This window comes from Polyodon spathula, chromosome 8 (genome assembly GCF_017654505.1).
Source record: "Polyodon spathula isolate WHYD16114869_AA chromosome 8, ASM1765450v1, whole genome shotgun sequence".
Classification (NCBI taxonomy): Eukaryota; Metazoa; Chordata; class Actinopteri; order Acipenseriformes; family Polyodontidae; genus Polyodon; species Polyodon spathula.
In genome coordinates this window covers 37873708-37891806 of record NC_054541.1, presented here as the reverse complement: position 1 = coordinate 37891806, position 18099 = coordinate 37873708, and the positions used below count along the sequence as shown (strand labels likewise).

The 18099-nt window shown below is 36.1% G+C and overlaps 1 protein-coding gene across 1 annotated transcript in view; it reads left to right on the top strand.

Annotated features, from left to right (window-relative positions):
* The first annotated feature begins 1038 nt into the window (after nucleotides 1–1038).
* LOC121319906 (staphylococcal nuclease domain-containing protein 1-like) overlaps nucleotides 1039–18099 on the top strand; it is a 203609-nt gene continuing 186548 nt past the window's right edge. Inside the window, exons 1-10 of the mRNA XM_041257852.1 lie at nucleotides 1039–1275; nucleotides 4451–4600; nucleotides 5633–5753; nucleotides 6371–6452; nucleotides 6902–7062; nucleotides 8472–8563; nucleotides 9591–9749; nucleotides 9988–10094; nucleotides 11487–11577; nucleotides 16012–16125. Coding sequence (XP_041113786.1) covers nucleotides 1198–1275; nucleotides 4451–4600; nucleotides 5633–5753; nucleotides 6371–6452; nucleotides 6902–7062; nucleotides 8472–8563; nucleotides 9591–9749; nucleotides 9988–10094; nucleotides 11487–11577; nucleotides 16012–16125 — 1155 coding nt within the window. The 5' untranslated portion in view covers nucleotides 1039–1197. The remainder of the gene's footprint in view (nucleotides 1276–4450; nucleotides 4601–5632; nucleotides 5754–6370; nucleotides 6453–6901; nucleotides 7063–8471; nucleotides 8564–9590; nucleotides 9750–9987; nucleotides 10095–11486; nucleotides 11578–16011; nucleotides 16126–18099) is intronic.

The window sequence follows — 18099 nt, the reverse complement described above, 5'->3', positions numbered from 1 at the left end:
AAGCATGTCATGGTTGTTTTCTGTTTGATATTTTTCTTTTAAAAGCAATTGCGGAGCAGCGTATTTGTACTGTACCAGTCTACAAAGCACGGTAGTGAAATAGTTTTATTTACTTCAAATCAAAGATTTCAGTTTACAAAAGTTCCCTTATTTTGAAAACTCAATGTTGACACATATTTAATATTTATTTATTTCGTTCATATATATCTATAATACTATTATATATATATATTATATATATATATATATATATATATATATATATATATATATATATATATATATATAATTTATAATTATAATTTAGTACTAGGCATTAGGTATGTACAATATTGGCCAATTAAAACAAATCAATTAATGCGGTATATATATATAAAAAAGACCAAATACTTACGTAACTGCAAAAAGCTCAAAATAACATGGTCAGGCATAACACTTTTTCTACTGCACCAACCACACGAACATTTACAGTAGGTATGCTATACCCTTAAAGAGCACAACTGCTGCAACCTAAGAAGTTATAGAGATTAAACCAAAACATCGTTTATTGTATAAGAGACAAGCGGGTGATTTTAATGTGTCGTGTGTAGGAGTAGGGGTAGGGGTGGGGGTCGTAGTTAATTTCCTACGCCAAAATAAATAAATACAAATGAATAAAATGTGTCAGTGTTTCACTCTGTATTTTGCATTGTGATCTGCTGTGTGGCGTACGGAGAACAGATAGCGTATATACTCTATAGCAAATTAGCATATCCTCTAATTTATACGTGTGAATCTAACACGGGTCTACTGAGCGATCCTCAGTTTCACATTCTGTCAGTGTACAAACATAACGGCAAGGGAACGACCAATCCATACAGTTATGCTCTGTATTAAAATCTGGTTGCTGCTGACGTGTCGTTTCTTGTTGTAACCTGGAAGTTTTCTTTCCTTTATGCTGACGTTTTATTGAAAGCTCTCTATTACTCCGCTGTGTTGCCTTCACTGTTGCCCCGGAAAGTGTCGCTTTTTGACGTGTATCTCCCGTGCATGCTGGGGTTGTAAGAGTCCTTGTGTTTCCGGTATAGAGTGTGTGAGTAGCACTCGGTCTTTTTTTTTTCCCCCCTTCTTGGTCTCCTCATCTCAGTAGAGCAGTTAGTCAGACTCTCAACTTTTCTCCACTTCAATCCCCAAACGGTGCGTTTTATACTAGGGACCATGGCTTCTTCAGCAGCAGGACAAGCTCAGACCAACCCGTCTCAAACACCGTCGCTCCAGAGAGGAATCGTTAAAATGGTAAGCAAGGAAGAAGTAGAGAAAGTTAAATTTGACACAATACAGAGATATTGAAGTGTTAGTGTATGTCGAATTGTAAAATAATGTAATATTAAGTGGTTTGTAAATAGAACAATGTATAGTAAAAAGCGACATAGTTGTAATACAGTACTGTGCACTTACTACTAGAACTGTTATTTCTGTTAAGTTACTGTTACTACTAGTAGCTAATATATACATTTAAAACTAAATCATTTTGCTGTAAACAAATACGGTTATTTTGTCTAAATACAGTGTATGGCCTTTTAAAGCGCGAGGAGAACGTTTGTAAAGCTGTCGGAATAATTACAATGACTACTGGTGACTGAATATTGTAAGGTTTTTGAGAATATAACTTAGTGGTGAAAAAATCGAGCGCTTTTATTTTATATTATTAGTCTGCTGAAGCATGGAGTAAGTTACTTGAGTTTAGTTTAGCTGGACAAGAACAAAAACGAAAAAAAAAAAAAAAAACTTCACTTAACTCCACTTATATGTTAAATATTTGACACGCAGCCGGAAAGACCAACATGTCTAATAGTAAAACCACGCGAGCTGGCCACTAAAGAAACTAAAGTGCAGCTATTCATACCTGTGAGCACGTTTTGATGATGTGTGTTTTTATGTGAGACAGAAGCACCGTGGCGGGGCAAGGTTGAATGTGTTGTAGTTTAATTCCAAAATACACTACCGAAAACAAAACCCTGACATAGATCTGGCAAACAAAGCCTAATTACTCGGGCGGGGGGGGATCGGATCATTGATGGAACATACTCATTTAGATCATGTGCAAGTCTGCTGTGGCACAATTGGACACGTAGTACCTAAGATAACCAGTGCAAGGATCAATGGCTCCGACTAAGTAAAACAGCTGTAGCAGAAAAGTGACCCCAGATGGCAATACTGGAATCTGCACACACTTAAAGTCGAAGTGCCAAACTTAGACCTGATGAGTTATAGCAATTTCACCAGAAATCCAATTTGAGTGTTTTAACACTTTACAACTGTGTAGCGGTCTTATTTTCTGTAATTGAGAGCTGCACCCCTCCTGTGTTATCATCTTCTTTCTTTGCATGAAATAGACTTTTTAAAATGGATAAGTAGCTCACATAACATTATTTGAATCTTCAATGTAATCTCTGTTTCAGATACTTGGTTATGAATTTAAACATTCTGCACATAAATCAGTTGGTGCAAACACTGACTTAAGGGAACAACTTTAACACTTCCCAGCAGTCATGTCCTGAACTGTATATAGTGTGTTTGTAAAGGGCTTGTCCAATCAACTACAACAACTATGAATTTTAACGTTGAGGTAATTCATAGTAGGGAGATGTACTGTACCTTGAGGTCCTGGTAACATCAAGAAGGTCTCTCTTACATCAATTCATTATGAATTTGCCATTTAGCAGACGCTTTTATCCAAAGCGATTTACAGAGATTAGGGGGTGAACCATGCATGAACAACTGCTGCAGAGTCACTCACAATAGCACCTCAGTTTTTCGTCTCATCCAAAGAAAATAAAGCATGCATGTCTCAAATGTACAAAAACGTGCTTCTTAACAAACATGTGTTTGTGGATTTAAGAGTTGCAGTATTTGAACCTGCACATCTCAATGTACACCTTTGGGAACTGGGAATCTGGAAACCTTGCAACATTCAAATTAAACTGCAGCTTAATTACTTTGGCTTAATTATTGTCTGTTTACTGAATGGTAGGTGGTTTGCTTTCTCAAACCCACAATATTGTACAAAAGGATGGATATCCTGCCTGTTGTGTTAACAAAGTCATCAGCTTTTAACCCACACATGTATAATTGTACACAGGTTATGCAAATGATACTATTTACTGTTGATTTGGCAATTTAATCAGTTCTAGCTTTCATAGTTAGTCATGACTGAACTTTGGCAAAAGACCACTTGGTTATGTAGGTTTTGTTGTATTATAATTTAGAAACAATTATTTTTTAGATGAGGTCACAGTATTTATCTAATTGAGAGACTTTTCAAATACATATAATCATTCCCAGTCCATGAGATGAGCCTTTGACCTTGATTTGCCAAGAAAACCTGCTTTTAAATTTTTTTTACTTTAGCATTAGATTTATTCTTGATTCACCCAGGAAGGTTCTCAAAGTTTTCAGAACTTCATATTAACATTAATTGCAAACTCCAGTAACTAATAGCCTTATACAGTAAGATAATGCATGTTGGATTTAACGAGATACAGTATTATAGGCCTCTTAATGTTTTTGGCCAAAATAAGACTTTGTCTTGTAATGTAAATGTCAGAGGCCCTTGATTTTTAATGTGTTTTCTTAAGATGTAGATCTATCAATTAAAGTATGTGGAAAATGACTGATCTGAAAACATATTGAACTAAAAGGTATTTAATACAAAGGTGCTGACGTATGGATTGTTGTGGTTGCAATGTAGTACAGGATTTTATCTAAACATTAATTTATATCAGCTGACACTGTTGTACAATGCAACAGTATTTGCTGTTGAGCTACAGTACTTCATATGCAACAATGGTGTTGAATTTGAGGCACAGAAATTGAGGGGGTTGGGGACACACATTCAGATTCATATCACATACACAATTACTCTACCTTAATAGTCTGTCAAAATTCCATACTGTATCAAAGGTAACCAATAAGCAGTTGTTTAGGCAGGGTTCACATGAGAGTGTATTTTGCAGCCAAATATCTCAAAGCAAATTATACTCCACTGAGATGATTGCTATTTCAGAGACTTCTTGGAATGGATTAGAAAATAGTTGATTTCATTGTGAAGTTACCGATTTGTATCGGGTTGATCTTGCAGTTTTCATTTTTGCCAGCGTTTTGATATTTAATGTTTGGTCCCGTTATGTTCTGGTGGCATCTTGAGGTTCAAAGTAGGCAGTAAAACGTTGAGGCTCCCTTCAGCAAATGTACATAATTGGGTAAGTTCTTTGCTGTCGAACAGTTTTAATACAAAATATGGTTGAGCAGTACAATTTAAAATGAGGCTGGCCCACATGGTTGGTAACCATGTCCTAATTTTCTTTACATCCTGGGTAGATATTGTTGATGCTTTTAGATTTTTAAAATAGGGGCCCCCTTTTATGACCCACTAAATGCAGTGTCAAAATGACTATTGTTGCACCTTCAGGTTTTATCTGGCTGTGCCATCATTGTTAGAGGCCAGCCGCGAGGTGGACCTCCCCCAGAAAGACAGATCAACCTGAGCAATATACGTGCAGGAGCCCTTGCCCGAAGAGCAGCCCAAAATCAACCTGATGCTAAAGACACTCCTGATGAGGTAAGGGGAAATACGTTTCTGTACTTGCCTGTATTTTTTGATTATCAACGTGAACTTTTTGTCTTGTGCATGGGGGGGGTTTCTCTTTATACTGTATGAAATTGTTTTCGGTTACTTTCCGGAGTTCTGGGGGGGGTTAGGATTAGGTTTTACCACTTTGCAATTCTCTTTTAAATTCCACAAGATTGTGAATCAATCCTATTGAACTGCAATATAGCTTTGTCTCCTGAGCAGGAACAGTTTTCTGTATTGTATTTAAATTGTTTTAAATCTCCCGTCTACAATCCTCCAATAAAAATGTAGGAATTTGCTGCCACTGTGTAACTGGGGTGGGCTAAAAGTATTCAGAATGAATCAGTGTGAGATACAAGTCAGGAAGGAGGGACATTGCCCAACTGCACTGGGGTTTTTTTTCTTGGTCATTTTTTTTTGTCAAACTCTGTGAATTTGAGTAACCGTTTCCAGTTTTTTATTGGCTGTACACTGATTTAAATTTTTTTGTATCAGGGTGTTTTTGATTTATTTATTTATTTATTTTTGGTTAAAAAAACGAAAATCTGAAGCCCTAATTCTATTTGAGGGCAGTGGTTCTTCACCCATTCCATGTGCAGCCCCTACAGAGTTATCTCGCTGAAAGACGGTTATACCACTGCAGTTTTGAGTAATGTTGCTTCCTCCAAAACGTGCCGTCATAACAGCGTGGCCCAAATGTGTTTTAGTGTTAAGTTTGAGAAGCCCTGACGTATACTGTAGCGTTGACTCCCTAACCCTGTGTAGAAGTAGGGGAAATACTTTTTTGCGGTCTGCTGCTTTGTAACACTTTGGAATTTGTAAGGCACCCAGGTTTCCTCCTCCTCTTGACGTTCTGTGGAATCTGCATGGCAAACAGTTAAACCTGTTCAGTACCTATTTTTGGTCTACATGTTTTGTCATACATGATGAGGGTAGGTATTCCATGCATTTTGGTAAGTCAGTATTGCATATACATGTGACGTGCTATTGTAAATATTATGTCAATCACTTGTATTGTAGCCTTGGGCCTTTCAAGCTCGTGAGTACCTCCGGAAGAAGATGATTGGGAAGGAAATATGCTTTACAGTGGAAAACAAGACTCCCCAAGGAAGAGAGTATGGAATGGTTTACCTCGGCAAAGGTAATGGAAAGTAACCTTAGCATGGTACAAAAGGAAATGTAAAAGGCATGGTGGCGCATCTTTGTTCTCTGCGTAGTTCACAAAACATACCATGGAGCTGCCCTGGTGCTGGAATCTAAAGAGATGACTGTATTAAATTAATTCTAATTCAAATCAGTGTCAAATTCAGCCTCAGAATGGTTCTATACAATATTAGTGTAGGTTTTTATAGGTAATCATTCTGTAATTTTAGCAGAATTCAGCCATAAAACAATTCACAGATGTGCAACTAATATTTTATTACAAGTTCTGTAGTAAGGTAAAGAAAAATGTAATGGATCCTATTAAATCTAACACATTTAAAAAGAAAAACATATAGCTGTGGCTCTGATTTACTTTTACTCACAGTAGGAGTGAGTAAAACCCTCTAGCTTAGGCCCCCCTTGGTCTTAAAGGCCTTCTAATAAGGGCATGCTTGGTTAATTTCCAGTTGTGATTTCAGTAAGCCACCATGCAAAACATGTTTTGACTGCTGTATATATGATGTTACTTGCTCTGCATGGTTTGTGATGTGGTTAATTTAGCAGAGATATTGAACCCAATTATTGAGTAACAGTCATTATCTACTCTGCCCACAGATACAACTGGAGAAAACATTGCAGAGTCTCTTGTAGCAGAAGGACTTGCAGCAGTCCGTAGGGAAGGAATCAGAGGAAACAAGTAAGAAACAAAGTGCAGGTTTCCTGAAATTGCCTTGTATAGAAGTAAAATCTCAATACACCTGTATTTTAAAAGGAATCCAATGCAAAGGGCAACAACATTGTTTACATATCGTCTATATTCTTTGCTGTTTCTTTGTTTTAATGCCATCTTTAGTACATATCTGCAGTCTGTAACAGCCAGAATATCTACAGCTGTAGCCAAAAAAGAAATTTGGGAAAGTTATGTCCTACAGAAATCTTATTCGAAACTTGATAATAATATAATGTATATATGTATGCATAAAATGTATAATGCGGGACTTCAAGTACAACCAAGAGTTATTTTGCTAATATTGGACAACCTAATATTGCTCTTTGTACAAACAAGAACACAAATCTGTAATGTATGTCTAGGCATAACCATGTATGATTTAAGTATCTTTCACTCAAATTTTGTTTTGATTTCAGTCCGGATCAGGTAAGACTTTGTGATCTTGAGGACCAGTCAAAATCTGCAAAGAAGGGAATGTGGGGTGACGGAGCAGGCATTCACACTATCCGTGATCTGAAGTACACCATAGAAAATCCCAGACACTTTATTGATTCTCTGCATCAAAAGCCTGTTAATGGTGAGTGTATTTAATGACCAGGTAATTTACAATTAAGAAAAATTTAAAGTGAAGTTTCTCTATATAACAATAGCTCAACTAAAGCCCCTTTCACACTGGCACACCTTCTGGCTACCTGGGTCAGAATTCCACATAGTGTGAAACCACGTACCTGGATCATACCCGGGTCGCAGAAACCCACCTCCGGATATGGGTTGACACGCTTTGACCTGGGTTGAGTGAGACAAAATACCGACTAAATAACAAACGGCCACACCTGCATGAAGGTTTCACTTCCAAAAGGAACATTTCTGTTTATTTTGTTTAGCCATATTTTTGTTGATTTGAGACCCCATAAGTCAGATTGCATCAGGGATGAAGAAACATTTGCACTAATTCAACATTTGGGCCGACAGTTCAATCCAGAGAAGCTTGGATGGAAGCATCTCTAATAAACTGTTTCCAGGGCATTGATACTTGCATCTGTCACCTAGTCAACCCTGCTTTATCAAAGCAGTGTGAAATCATAGCTGACCTGGGTAGAGTGAAAGGGGCTTAAGAAACCTACTTGCAAAGCGGCATTTAGCCATTATCAGACTTCACATTTCATATTGGAAGTGTACCCCCTGTACTGCATGTTTAGTGTCCCCGCACTAGTGATTTATTTGAATTCAAATGGTGAATGTTGTAGTGCTCACTGACAAAACTCAGAGAAGGCAGGTCAGGCTCCAGTATGAATCACAAAATGACTTATGACCATATAAATAATATCAAAGCCAGGTTTTAAAAAAAAAAAAAAAAAGATGAATAGCATATTTACATACCAAATAGCAGTCAACAATGGTAAGTAATATATTTCTGTTGTAAATGATAACCTGTCCAGAAGAATTGCATAAAATATACCATTATTTCAGGTGAAAAGGTATAAGGTGATGTTGACTCATACTTTTATTGAAATATGCATGTTTTAAAATACATTGTGGCCTTCCTTTTAATGGTGATGAAATGTCCTGGGACTTGTAGCAGGTGTGTTATTATGATTAATAGAATAAAATGCAGTTGGGGCACCAAACGTTAAGCAGTAGATTAACGGCAGTGGGAATTCCAATTTAAATTAAGTAAATCTCTTTTTGCTTTTTATATGGCTGTTTCTGTCAACTTGTATTGCATGTCTTCCAGTGCATTTGTTGAATATTTGTGCTGAAGTTTATACATAAAACTAATTGATACCAAAGATCCTTGGAGCGTGTAAACTGCATTTAAAGTGGGTTGATTCTAATTTAAGTGCCCTGTATGCAGGGAATAGCAAATTTTAGCAACTTTCCCTTGTTTATCTTTTTATTGCATTTACAGACACATGCGTAATTTATTTATTTTTTTTCTAATTGCATAATTCAGTGACATTGTTTTTATTGTCCCTTTCTCCTTAGCTGTCATTGAGCATGTGCGTGATGGTGCGGTGGTTAGAGCTTTGCTCCTTCCTGACTATTACCTGGTAACAGTCATGCTGTCTGGTATTAAGGTAAGGTTTTATCGATAGTACCGTAAAACTTTAAATAAACACCCTGGCGTGAGTTTGTATTGTAATAATGAAAACGTAAAATCCACTAGACAGCCCTGTAAATATCGGAACACAGGCGTGTATTAAGGTAGGCTTGCAGCACAATAAAAAACAAGCAAACATGGTTTTAAAATAAGCAATAAGTATCATCTTTATTAATACATTATATTGTTCACCCTCAATCGTGTACATTGGTAAGCGTGGACAATCAATGAAAAATTAACCAGCAACGAATCTTCATTACAAAATAACTGCATGAAATACTGTTACTATGAAAAAAAGTTCATATTGTTGTCCCACAACACACTCAAATGCTTCAGACTGTTTAAAGATTAACAGTAAAATCAATATAGGTACCAGTTTTATCTCAAAATCAAAGCAAAAGTGATTCATTTTGTTTTTGTAACGTGTACATTGATAAATAAGTGCTGGAAAAGGAACAAAATCTGAATATTCATTGCAAGATTCAATGCATGGAATACTGTTACTACAAAAAAAACACGAGCAAATACACTAAAAGGCAACCCTGTTATCAGAAAACAAGTTTATATTTTACTTTAATGACGCTCAAAAAGCTACACAACTGGTTTAAAATGAATAACGTCACAAAAAACTATGCGTTACATGTACCTTTTAAAATAAGTTTAAATTCAGTTTTCTTCATCGCTGTTGAAAAACAAATTGGCAAGCTTGCTGTACAGATATGTGTGTGTTGGCTGGAACATTCAGTATGATTATTATACATAGCCTGGCGTCTATTTACCTTATTTCCCAGAAGCCCCGGCGCTTATTAGACCCAGAGAGTATTGGAGACCGGTGAATATTTGAAGTTTTATGGTACTGACTCACAACTGAGTTCAAATTTTACTATTTTTTAACAGACTTCAATCCAACAAAGAGCAGGTATTGCATTGGATGTATTTGTTTTGCAGAAGGCTTTCTCTGTTTATTTAGACAGTTTTTTAGAGCTTTTTTTTATTTTTGGTAGTGTCCATCATTTAAGCGGGAACCAGATGGCCAGGAAATTCCGGAGCCTTTTGCAGCAGAAGCAAAATTCTTCACAGAGTCCCGCTTGTTGCAGAGAGATGTGCAGATTATTCTAGAGAGTTGTCCAAACCAAGTCATCCTTGGTACCATCCTTCATCCGGTAAGGATAGCAAAAAAAAGCTCGACCACAAACATCTGTTATCTGCTTTTGAAATCCAACCCACTACTATCTTTCAGGAGATTTTGAAACACTAAAATGGTGCTGTGTAGTTTTTTTTAAATTTATAATATATATCTATTACAACCCTAGAGCTACAGTGTCTGAAACTACTATTAAAAATGTAACACAAGGAAATGGATAAATAATAATTAATGTGGTTTTCTTGTATCTTCCTTAGAATGGCAACATTACAGAGTTGCTCTTGAAAGATGGATTTGCTCGGTGTGTTGACTGGTCCATAGCAGTGTATAGTCAGGGAGCTGACAAGTTGCGAGCTGCTGAACGGTAAGAAACTAGAGAGGCAACGGTTATGAGTTCCCAAACTAAAACCGACATTTCCATAATTCTGCACTGAGCTTAACTGACAAAAGGTAAATCCAATCATGATACCAACAATTTCATTCTATGAAAACCTTTTGTTCGTAGCACAGCGCTGGCGGCATTTTCAGGAGCTCGTCACACACTTCGCTGCCTAATGACCGTTTTCATATTAACATCCCATAATTTAAATTCAGTAACATAAATCAAAAGTTATAATAAGGTTTACTTGATCGATTCAGACAGCCTTCGGTAGGAATAACTGTGGCTTCATACTGAGATGCTCCCTGCAGAGGTTAATCAGGCATGGTCACTGATATTATACATGCTACAACCAATGGTCTCTCTTTTTTTCTTTAAATATATCTATCTATCGCAATCGAAATTAGGCAATACAATGCGCAACCATGAGCTGCACTTCATGATTGGCCACAACAGATGGCAGTGACAATGAGGATACCAGGAAAAAAAAAAGTTTACTGTCTTTAATAAATGATAGTACATTGATACAATAACTGTATACAGCTTATTTTTCACAGTTGTATTATTAACAAAGGCATGTATAATAATGTTTTGTCCCAGTGTTTCCGTTTTACCGAAAACTCAGTTTGGACATCAAAAACAGCTGAAAGTGTTGCTAAAAAATGAACCTATCATAACCGACTGGCATCCCTAAAAGAGATCCTGGTTATTATCAAAGATCTCTACAAAGCAAATCTGGATAAGGTCTTTGATTTATCTACTGCTTTGTCTCTCAAATGTTACTAATCCTTCATCGTAAAACAACAGTGTGTTGGATTGCTTCATCTTGAACAGTCAGGTGCCACATAGGGTTAAGAGTGTTTACTACAGTCCCAGGTTTACAGAACTGAAATGGAAAAAGACATTGACAACATAATTGCATCTGTTATGCTTAGAATTCTATATTGCATCTGGCATGCATTTCAATGAGATTGCTCTTAACTGCTTTTGTAACCAAACAGTTGATGGTGGTTGCCACTTAGTCTGTAATTTCAGTGACTACAGTAATCGTCAGATTTTTAAAAGCTTTTGTTAATTATTATTATTGCAAATAATTAGGTTGAGCTCTGCATTTAGGTCATTACATGTTTAGATGTGCTCTCCTGAAATTCACTATACAGGTACTGTAGTATTTTGCAGACCAACTGGGGTAGGGGTTCACAGTAACCTTGTCTCCCAAGTGAAAGTAGCTGCTGCAAATATAAATGCATCTGTGCAAATGGTTGATTTTGCTATTTTGCATGGTCTGTTGCAGGGTATTTATTTCAGTCAGCAGTGATTGAATAAGTTGATGTAAAGTTTTCTGTTCTTGACACTGCATTTTAATTTTATTGTCAGATCTGCCAAAGAACGTAAAGTGAGAATCTGGAAGGATTATGTGGCTCCCACTGCTAACCTTGATCAGAAAGATAAACAATTTGTTGCAAAGGTAAGGCTTGTGTTGAAGACACTGAAGGTTGATGCAGAATTTGTTTACATTAAGTTTTTAGGTTGCACTTTGAGAAGACTTCCTTGTGGTATTGAAGGGAGGCATACATTTCATTAAAGATTTGAGTTCTTGTTTGGGAATAGTCGCTCCCACTAGAGTATAAACTGACTGTAAATTATAGCTTTTTGAAGTTGTGAACAGCACTTAAACTTAAAATCCTTTGCTGTAAGCTAAAACTTATCAAATGGTTTGCATTATTTTGAGTTAACTCTGTTTAGTTTGATATTTGCAATTACATTAGATGTGGAGATTGTTGTACATCGATATTCTAATTAAATGTGACTTCATTGTAAAGTTATTTTAGTTTTCATGTAGTGTCCCTAGTGGCTCACCTAGTTAAAGCACTGCTACTTGGGAGTGCCTGGTTTTATTATTGTTCTCAAGTTCCCACAGGGAATAATTAAGGCTGTTTATTTGCCGCATCTCTTGGTATAGAAACAGGTATTTCAAGAGATTTCACGATTTTAAACATTTATTGCAACAAAAAATGCCTTTGTCACACTCAAAATATAATTCTTTAAAGCTATTATACAATAAATGCTCCTAAATATGTAAATGCGTGCCTAAAAACAGTAATTCCTAAGCTGTAGGTTATTTAATTTGTCTAGTTTTCAAAGACATCCTGTTTTGACCATCTGTGAATTAGCAAACAAAATAAAAACATAAATATTATCTAGACGGTTGTATCCCTGTATAGTTGAAATAGTTACATTTTAATTTCTAGTGTCTGTTTATGGTTATTTAGCCATGGTTTGTATTACAAGAGAATGATGTTTGTTTCCTCAGTCATCACCTGTGCTTTGCTTGTATAGTGCTTAACTTACCTTGGGTTTAATATGTACTTGTAACCCAGCTCGCCCCTCGCCTCTTATTCTGGGCAGTATACTTAGTTATGATGCATATTGGATGACAGTCACTATAAACACTAAATACACATACTGGAATTTGAAAAGGAAGTGCTGGGTTACATTTATAGCCATGGCAACCTTAACTGGAATTGTACACCTATCAAGTCTACAGCGGTGCTTGTGGTCATGAATACTAGTTAGAGGATTGTAACTTTGCTCTATTGTACATCTACTTATTAATTTGTTGCCATATGACCAGTAAAACAATATTTTCCACTATATAACCATGGGTTTACTATATCCAGTGCGCTCGGATTGTGTTTAGTAAATGTTTTAATTAAGTCACCAGGTTTCACCTGTGGTTGATGACAATTACAAAATGAGCACTAGATGGTGCTGTTGTAATATAAAATCCAACTATAAAGACATGCCATTTTTGCAGAGCTAACCTAACCATCCTACATACGCAGCTGCTCCTCAGCTTGCATGTTATTGATTTTATTTTGTTCGTGAGGATACATGAATTAAAATAAGATGGGTTGTAATGGAATTTTGTACATAGCTGAGGAAAGTTACTTTTTTTGTAAAGAATTTGAATTTTGTACACCCTTTTAATTTTAATGTTGAATGTCAAAATACAGTGGTGTTTTTAAATCAAACTATCCCACAATCTCATTTTTACCTGTTGATGCTGAACAGCTTTTCATCTGTAGACTGTGCTATTGAGAGTGTTTTTCTTCCCTCAAATTATTATTGGAGAAAGTGGCAACTGGAATAGTTCAATGATGTAATTGAACAATGTAATACTTTAGACAATTTAATCCTCCAGTAACTACTTTTGTTATTAAAAGGGGAGGAGGTGGGGCCTCTACAAAATGAATACATGAAGACCAATTGTTCTTGTCTAAAGCATTTCATTTTAAGATTATGATGTCCCTGGTTTTAAAAAGAAAAACAGATTGGAATGTCGTTTCTGCAGTGACTATCTGGAGAGACTTGACAGGCTATTAATCAAAATACTGTAGGAATGTGATTTGTCCAACTTGGGGTAATACTTCCAGACAGGAAATCCTGCTTTCAATTCATGATTATGCCGGCTTCACACACACAGCGTCTTTTAAAGGGCTTTGGGGCAACTTGAATGTGAGGTATGACTCATGGATCATGACAGTCAGAACTTGATCTAAAGGTGCCCAGAAATGTAATATGAATCCAGCATTAAAAAAAAGAAAACATTATAAAACTGTACTTTATCCATTGCGAGAGACTCTCTAGCAGTGCCAGAAAGGGGTGTGTGTGTCTTTTTTTTTTTTTTTTTGTCTTTTTTTTTTTAAGCTAAGTTCCTGTTCTTTAGGCAGGGCATCTACGACAGGGAAATCAGTTTCACGACAAGGGTGTTCTCTTAGGCGAAGTGTTCTCTTAGAAGGTGTTCCTATACACGGGAGACTACTGTACTTCATCGTGGTATGTTGTATAACTGGAACTGAAGCTGAATCATTGTTTTAACCTGCAGCAATGCAGACCAGCAAGTGCTGATATTTAATTGGAATTTGTGTAGCTTACTGTAGTGTAGTAGGTTTATATTTAGATCATACAGTATTAATTGCATCCTTTTTTTCTGTAAGGTTTTATTATTACAGTGGAATGTGAAATGAGATTGGATATGATTGCTGAGCTGACCTTATTAGAGTTTTGACTTACTTTAAAAGCTCCTTAATGCTGGATTATTAAGGGGGTGTTGGGCAGTTGGCTGCAGCTTGAATAAACCTTTGTTTTTAATGAATGTGAGAGAAGCTCATTAGAGACCAAGGGTAATATATCAGTCCTGCTAGGATAGGCTTTTACAGAGGAGGCCTGACTATGGAAGCTGAAATGGATTTTTGCCTCCTATGGTTTCATTTCTGCTGTGTCAAAAGGCAGTATGTCAGCATAGAGACGGGTGGATGATAAAACTGCTAATGCTGTCCCTGGAGGTGAGCTGCAAGCTTATGTAAGCCCACCTTGACTAAACACTTTTGCGATTGGAGGTGCTTGTTCTTAGATAAATTGGAGATTTTAAAATCACTGACTAGAAAAGATATTAATGATTCCTTGTCTCTTGTTTTGTAGCAGATTGTGTTCATTTTAATTACCACCAAAAAGTATGTTGGATGTTGGATCTTGTTGAAACTTTTAATTGGCTGTCCTCTAAAACGTGTTTATTTGCTAGCTGAGTCCATCTAATTTTGTGCAACATATAACTACAGTATACTGCATTCAATAACTTGGCTGTTAGGCTGCATTCACACTGGGTCCATTTCAAACGGTTTGTTTGAAACAATGTGTCAGTGTGCTTGCTGTTCATACCTATCTACTAGCTTTGTTTGGATGACAGCTAAAGTGTTTGTGTGTTTTTTTTTTTTTTTTTTTTTTTTTTTTTTTCCTCCAGTTCAGGATTGAGTTAGTTTGTGTTCACAATGCAGTTTGCAAGTTCACTCGGTTCATTTTTATATGGTGTGTGAACTGTATGTTTACAATACCCTGCAAGACATCTTGGTATCTTGAAAGTTAGCAGCTATTGATGTGCTATTCTGGTTTTTAATAGCATGTTGTAGGCTCTTACATATTGCTGTGGAAGAAAAGTATGGGAGCACTTCGCTAATTTAATTCATACATTTGTTGAATGTCTGTAGTAGGAGAATAGTGCGGTATTGAGTTACGCAATACTTCACTCTTATCCTACTGTAGTCATTAAACAAAGTAATTTGAGAAAAGATTGATTTTTATATTTTACTATTTGTAAGAACAAGTCATTAAGATTTCAAGTCTGTGAAAAGCAAATTTAACAGCTCGCTTTTTGTGTTCGGGTTGAATAAAAAATAAGGAGCTGTCTATTTTTATTTATTTAATTTTTACATTATCAATAAAACAGAATCATAGTCTCATTCAAGTTACAGGAATAAAAACAAGTGACCTTCTTTCACAATCCATGCTTTTCCAAGAGTTTAATGAAAAGGAGTCTGCTCAATTTAACTTTAAAGAGAATTCACCTGACCAAAAATAAAAACCGTAAATAAAGTAGAATTGAAAACATGTATTTGTACAAGAACAAAGTTAGATAATCTGCATAATATTAAATGACAAATATGCAAAACAAATATGGGATGTTGAAATTCGAAGTGATTTGGCCCCTTTTGTAGTTTTCTTGAGGTTCAAAAGGTTACAAGTATAGATTTCAATCAAAATTGGCTGTTAAGATAAACCTCTTAATACCCTCCATTATTGCGGTACATGGGTTTGTATTTCAATTGTTTTGAAAGAATGTTGTAAAATTTGAATAGCCGTTTATAACCTTTCAACCTCTTTCAAGAATGTAACAATTAATTGTACTGAATCCTGAAAGTTTTGTCTGGTAGTTGTCTGACTGGAAAGGTGAAATATACCTTTTTTTAATGTGCAGTGCCCATGTTCTACGATTTGACTTGTGGGTTTTTTGTTCACACAAGTAGTAATCTTTTTTTTTTTTTTTTTTTTTTTTTATATCTAGGTAATGCAGATCGTGAATGCAGATGCAATTGTAGTGAAACTCAATTCTGGGGAAAACAAGACCATCCATCTATCAAGTATCAGACCTCCCAGAATAGAGGGCGAGGCAAACCAGGTAAGAAGTACAGTTTTTTGGTATGTTTACTCTGAAGGATATTCATTTGCATTTGGATCACAAGTCCTTTATTTTCTAGATTCTCCTGTTCACAATACAACAAACTATAAAATGCATTATATTGTGAACACATTTGTTATTTACTTATTCTCCAGTATGCATAGTTAAGCATCTCCGAATGGGGAGTTTGCTACCCTGCGGCCGTGCCTAATAGGGCTCAGTTAAGCCTCCAAATAGCAGTCAATTAATTGGGCACACAAAATCTAATTATTCGAAAAAAATATCTATGAGTAACGCCCACAGAATTTTTTGCTCCCCTCAGACCAGTGTGATTTATTTTAATATCATTGCTGTTTTGTAAAAGCTTGGTAGTGCATGGTAGTGAAGGAGTACTGGCATAACAATGTTTTTTCAGTTGGGCGGCGCTGACTTCTGCTTGCATCGACTAGATGTGGTCATCAATCAGGAAACCCAGATGGAACATGCAGCCCGCTTTTAAAAAAGACATTGTAAAAAAAACTGAAACCGTATTACCAAGTTTAACAGTTCATTTTGAAACGCCAAAGAAGCGCAAACTATATACAGTCAGTTTCTTCAATGTGCACAGTTTATTTACGTGTTTGCCAGGAATACAAGTAGTGGATCTGCTCTGGATCCAAGGTGCGTACTTTTTGTTTACATAGAGTACACAGAGGCCGCATACTTACAAAGCATTTTCAAAACTGATTCGCTGGTAGTCAGGATGGGACCAGCAAATCAGATGTTAACACTGAAGCAGGAAAAGATTAGTAAAATTCAATAGATCAGTAAAATTCCATTATAGGTGGTTTACACTAGAAATGTACCTTCACTGCCAAGCTGTTTGTAACCTCACAGTGAAGCAGCTCTTTCACATGTCTGTATTTCTTGCTTACAAATGTTTGATCTGAAGTTACATAATCCATAGATTTGATTTTGGTGATGCTTCAGTTTTTGTGTGTATGTATGTATGTGTGTGTGTTGTGTGTGTGTGTGTGTATGTGTGTGTATATATATATATATATATATATATATATATATATATATATATATATATATATATATATATATATGTATATATGTATATATATATATATATATATATATATATATATAAACACACAAAATCTAATTTTTAATGTGCTGTCAATGTGGCACCGCAAATCTAACTTGAGCTGGATATTACTTTTTAAAATTTTTATTTTAATTCCTTGAAATGGTTAAATGGTTGTGGTGATCTTATGGTTGCTGAAGATACTGTAACTGAAGCCCAAAACTTGGCCCATCTGTTCTGTTGCATGCAGTCATCTGAATGGCCTAACAGTGGTGCTGTTGTGGTAACAAGCAGCTTGGTTGGGGAGCTGAAGTGTTGCAGTGAATGATATAATTGCAGATTCACCACATGGCTCCCCTGCTGCATGCTTTATTTCTTCTTCCCTATTTTTTTTTTTTTTCTTTCTCCAGTCTTATTTTTTTTCGCCTGTCACTGCTAGCTAGATGTTCAGTGATTTTCTATAAATTACACCATATCAGTAGCATTTTAAAATGTAAATCTGCTACTGATCCAGGGCTAAATTGGCACTACAAATCTGTGAAAGGAGCTCCGTTTATTGACGATAGCAAGACCAGGGGTTCTGTGATTGTCATTTATGGTAATCTAGACGTGTGTTGTGATGCCGCACATGACGGAATATGATTTCCATTGATTAGAGATCTGCAGAGCTTTGTAATTGGAGGTCCAGATTCGGTGATCTGTTCATGCTGGACATCCTGTTTGTTGTTGCTAATGGCAATACTGGCACATTTCTCACTACTGGTCACCACAGTACAATAGATTAGGCATAAAATGTTGGCAGATGAAGACAGCACGCTTCCATTAAGGCACAGATGCGGGTTGTTTTGCTCTACTGTATGTAGAACAGGGTCTGGTTAAAGAGAAATGTTAAGGCTGCATCT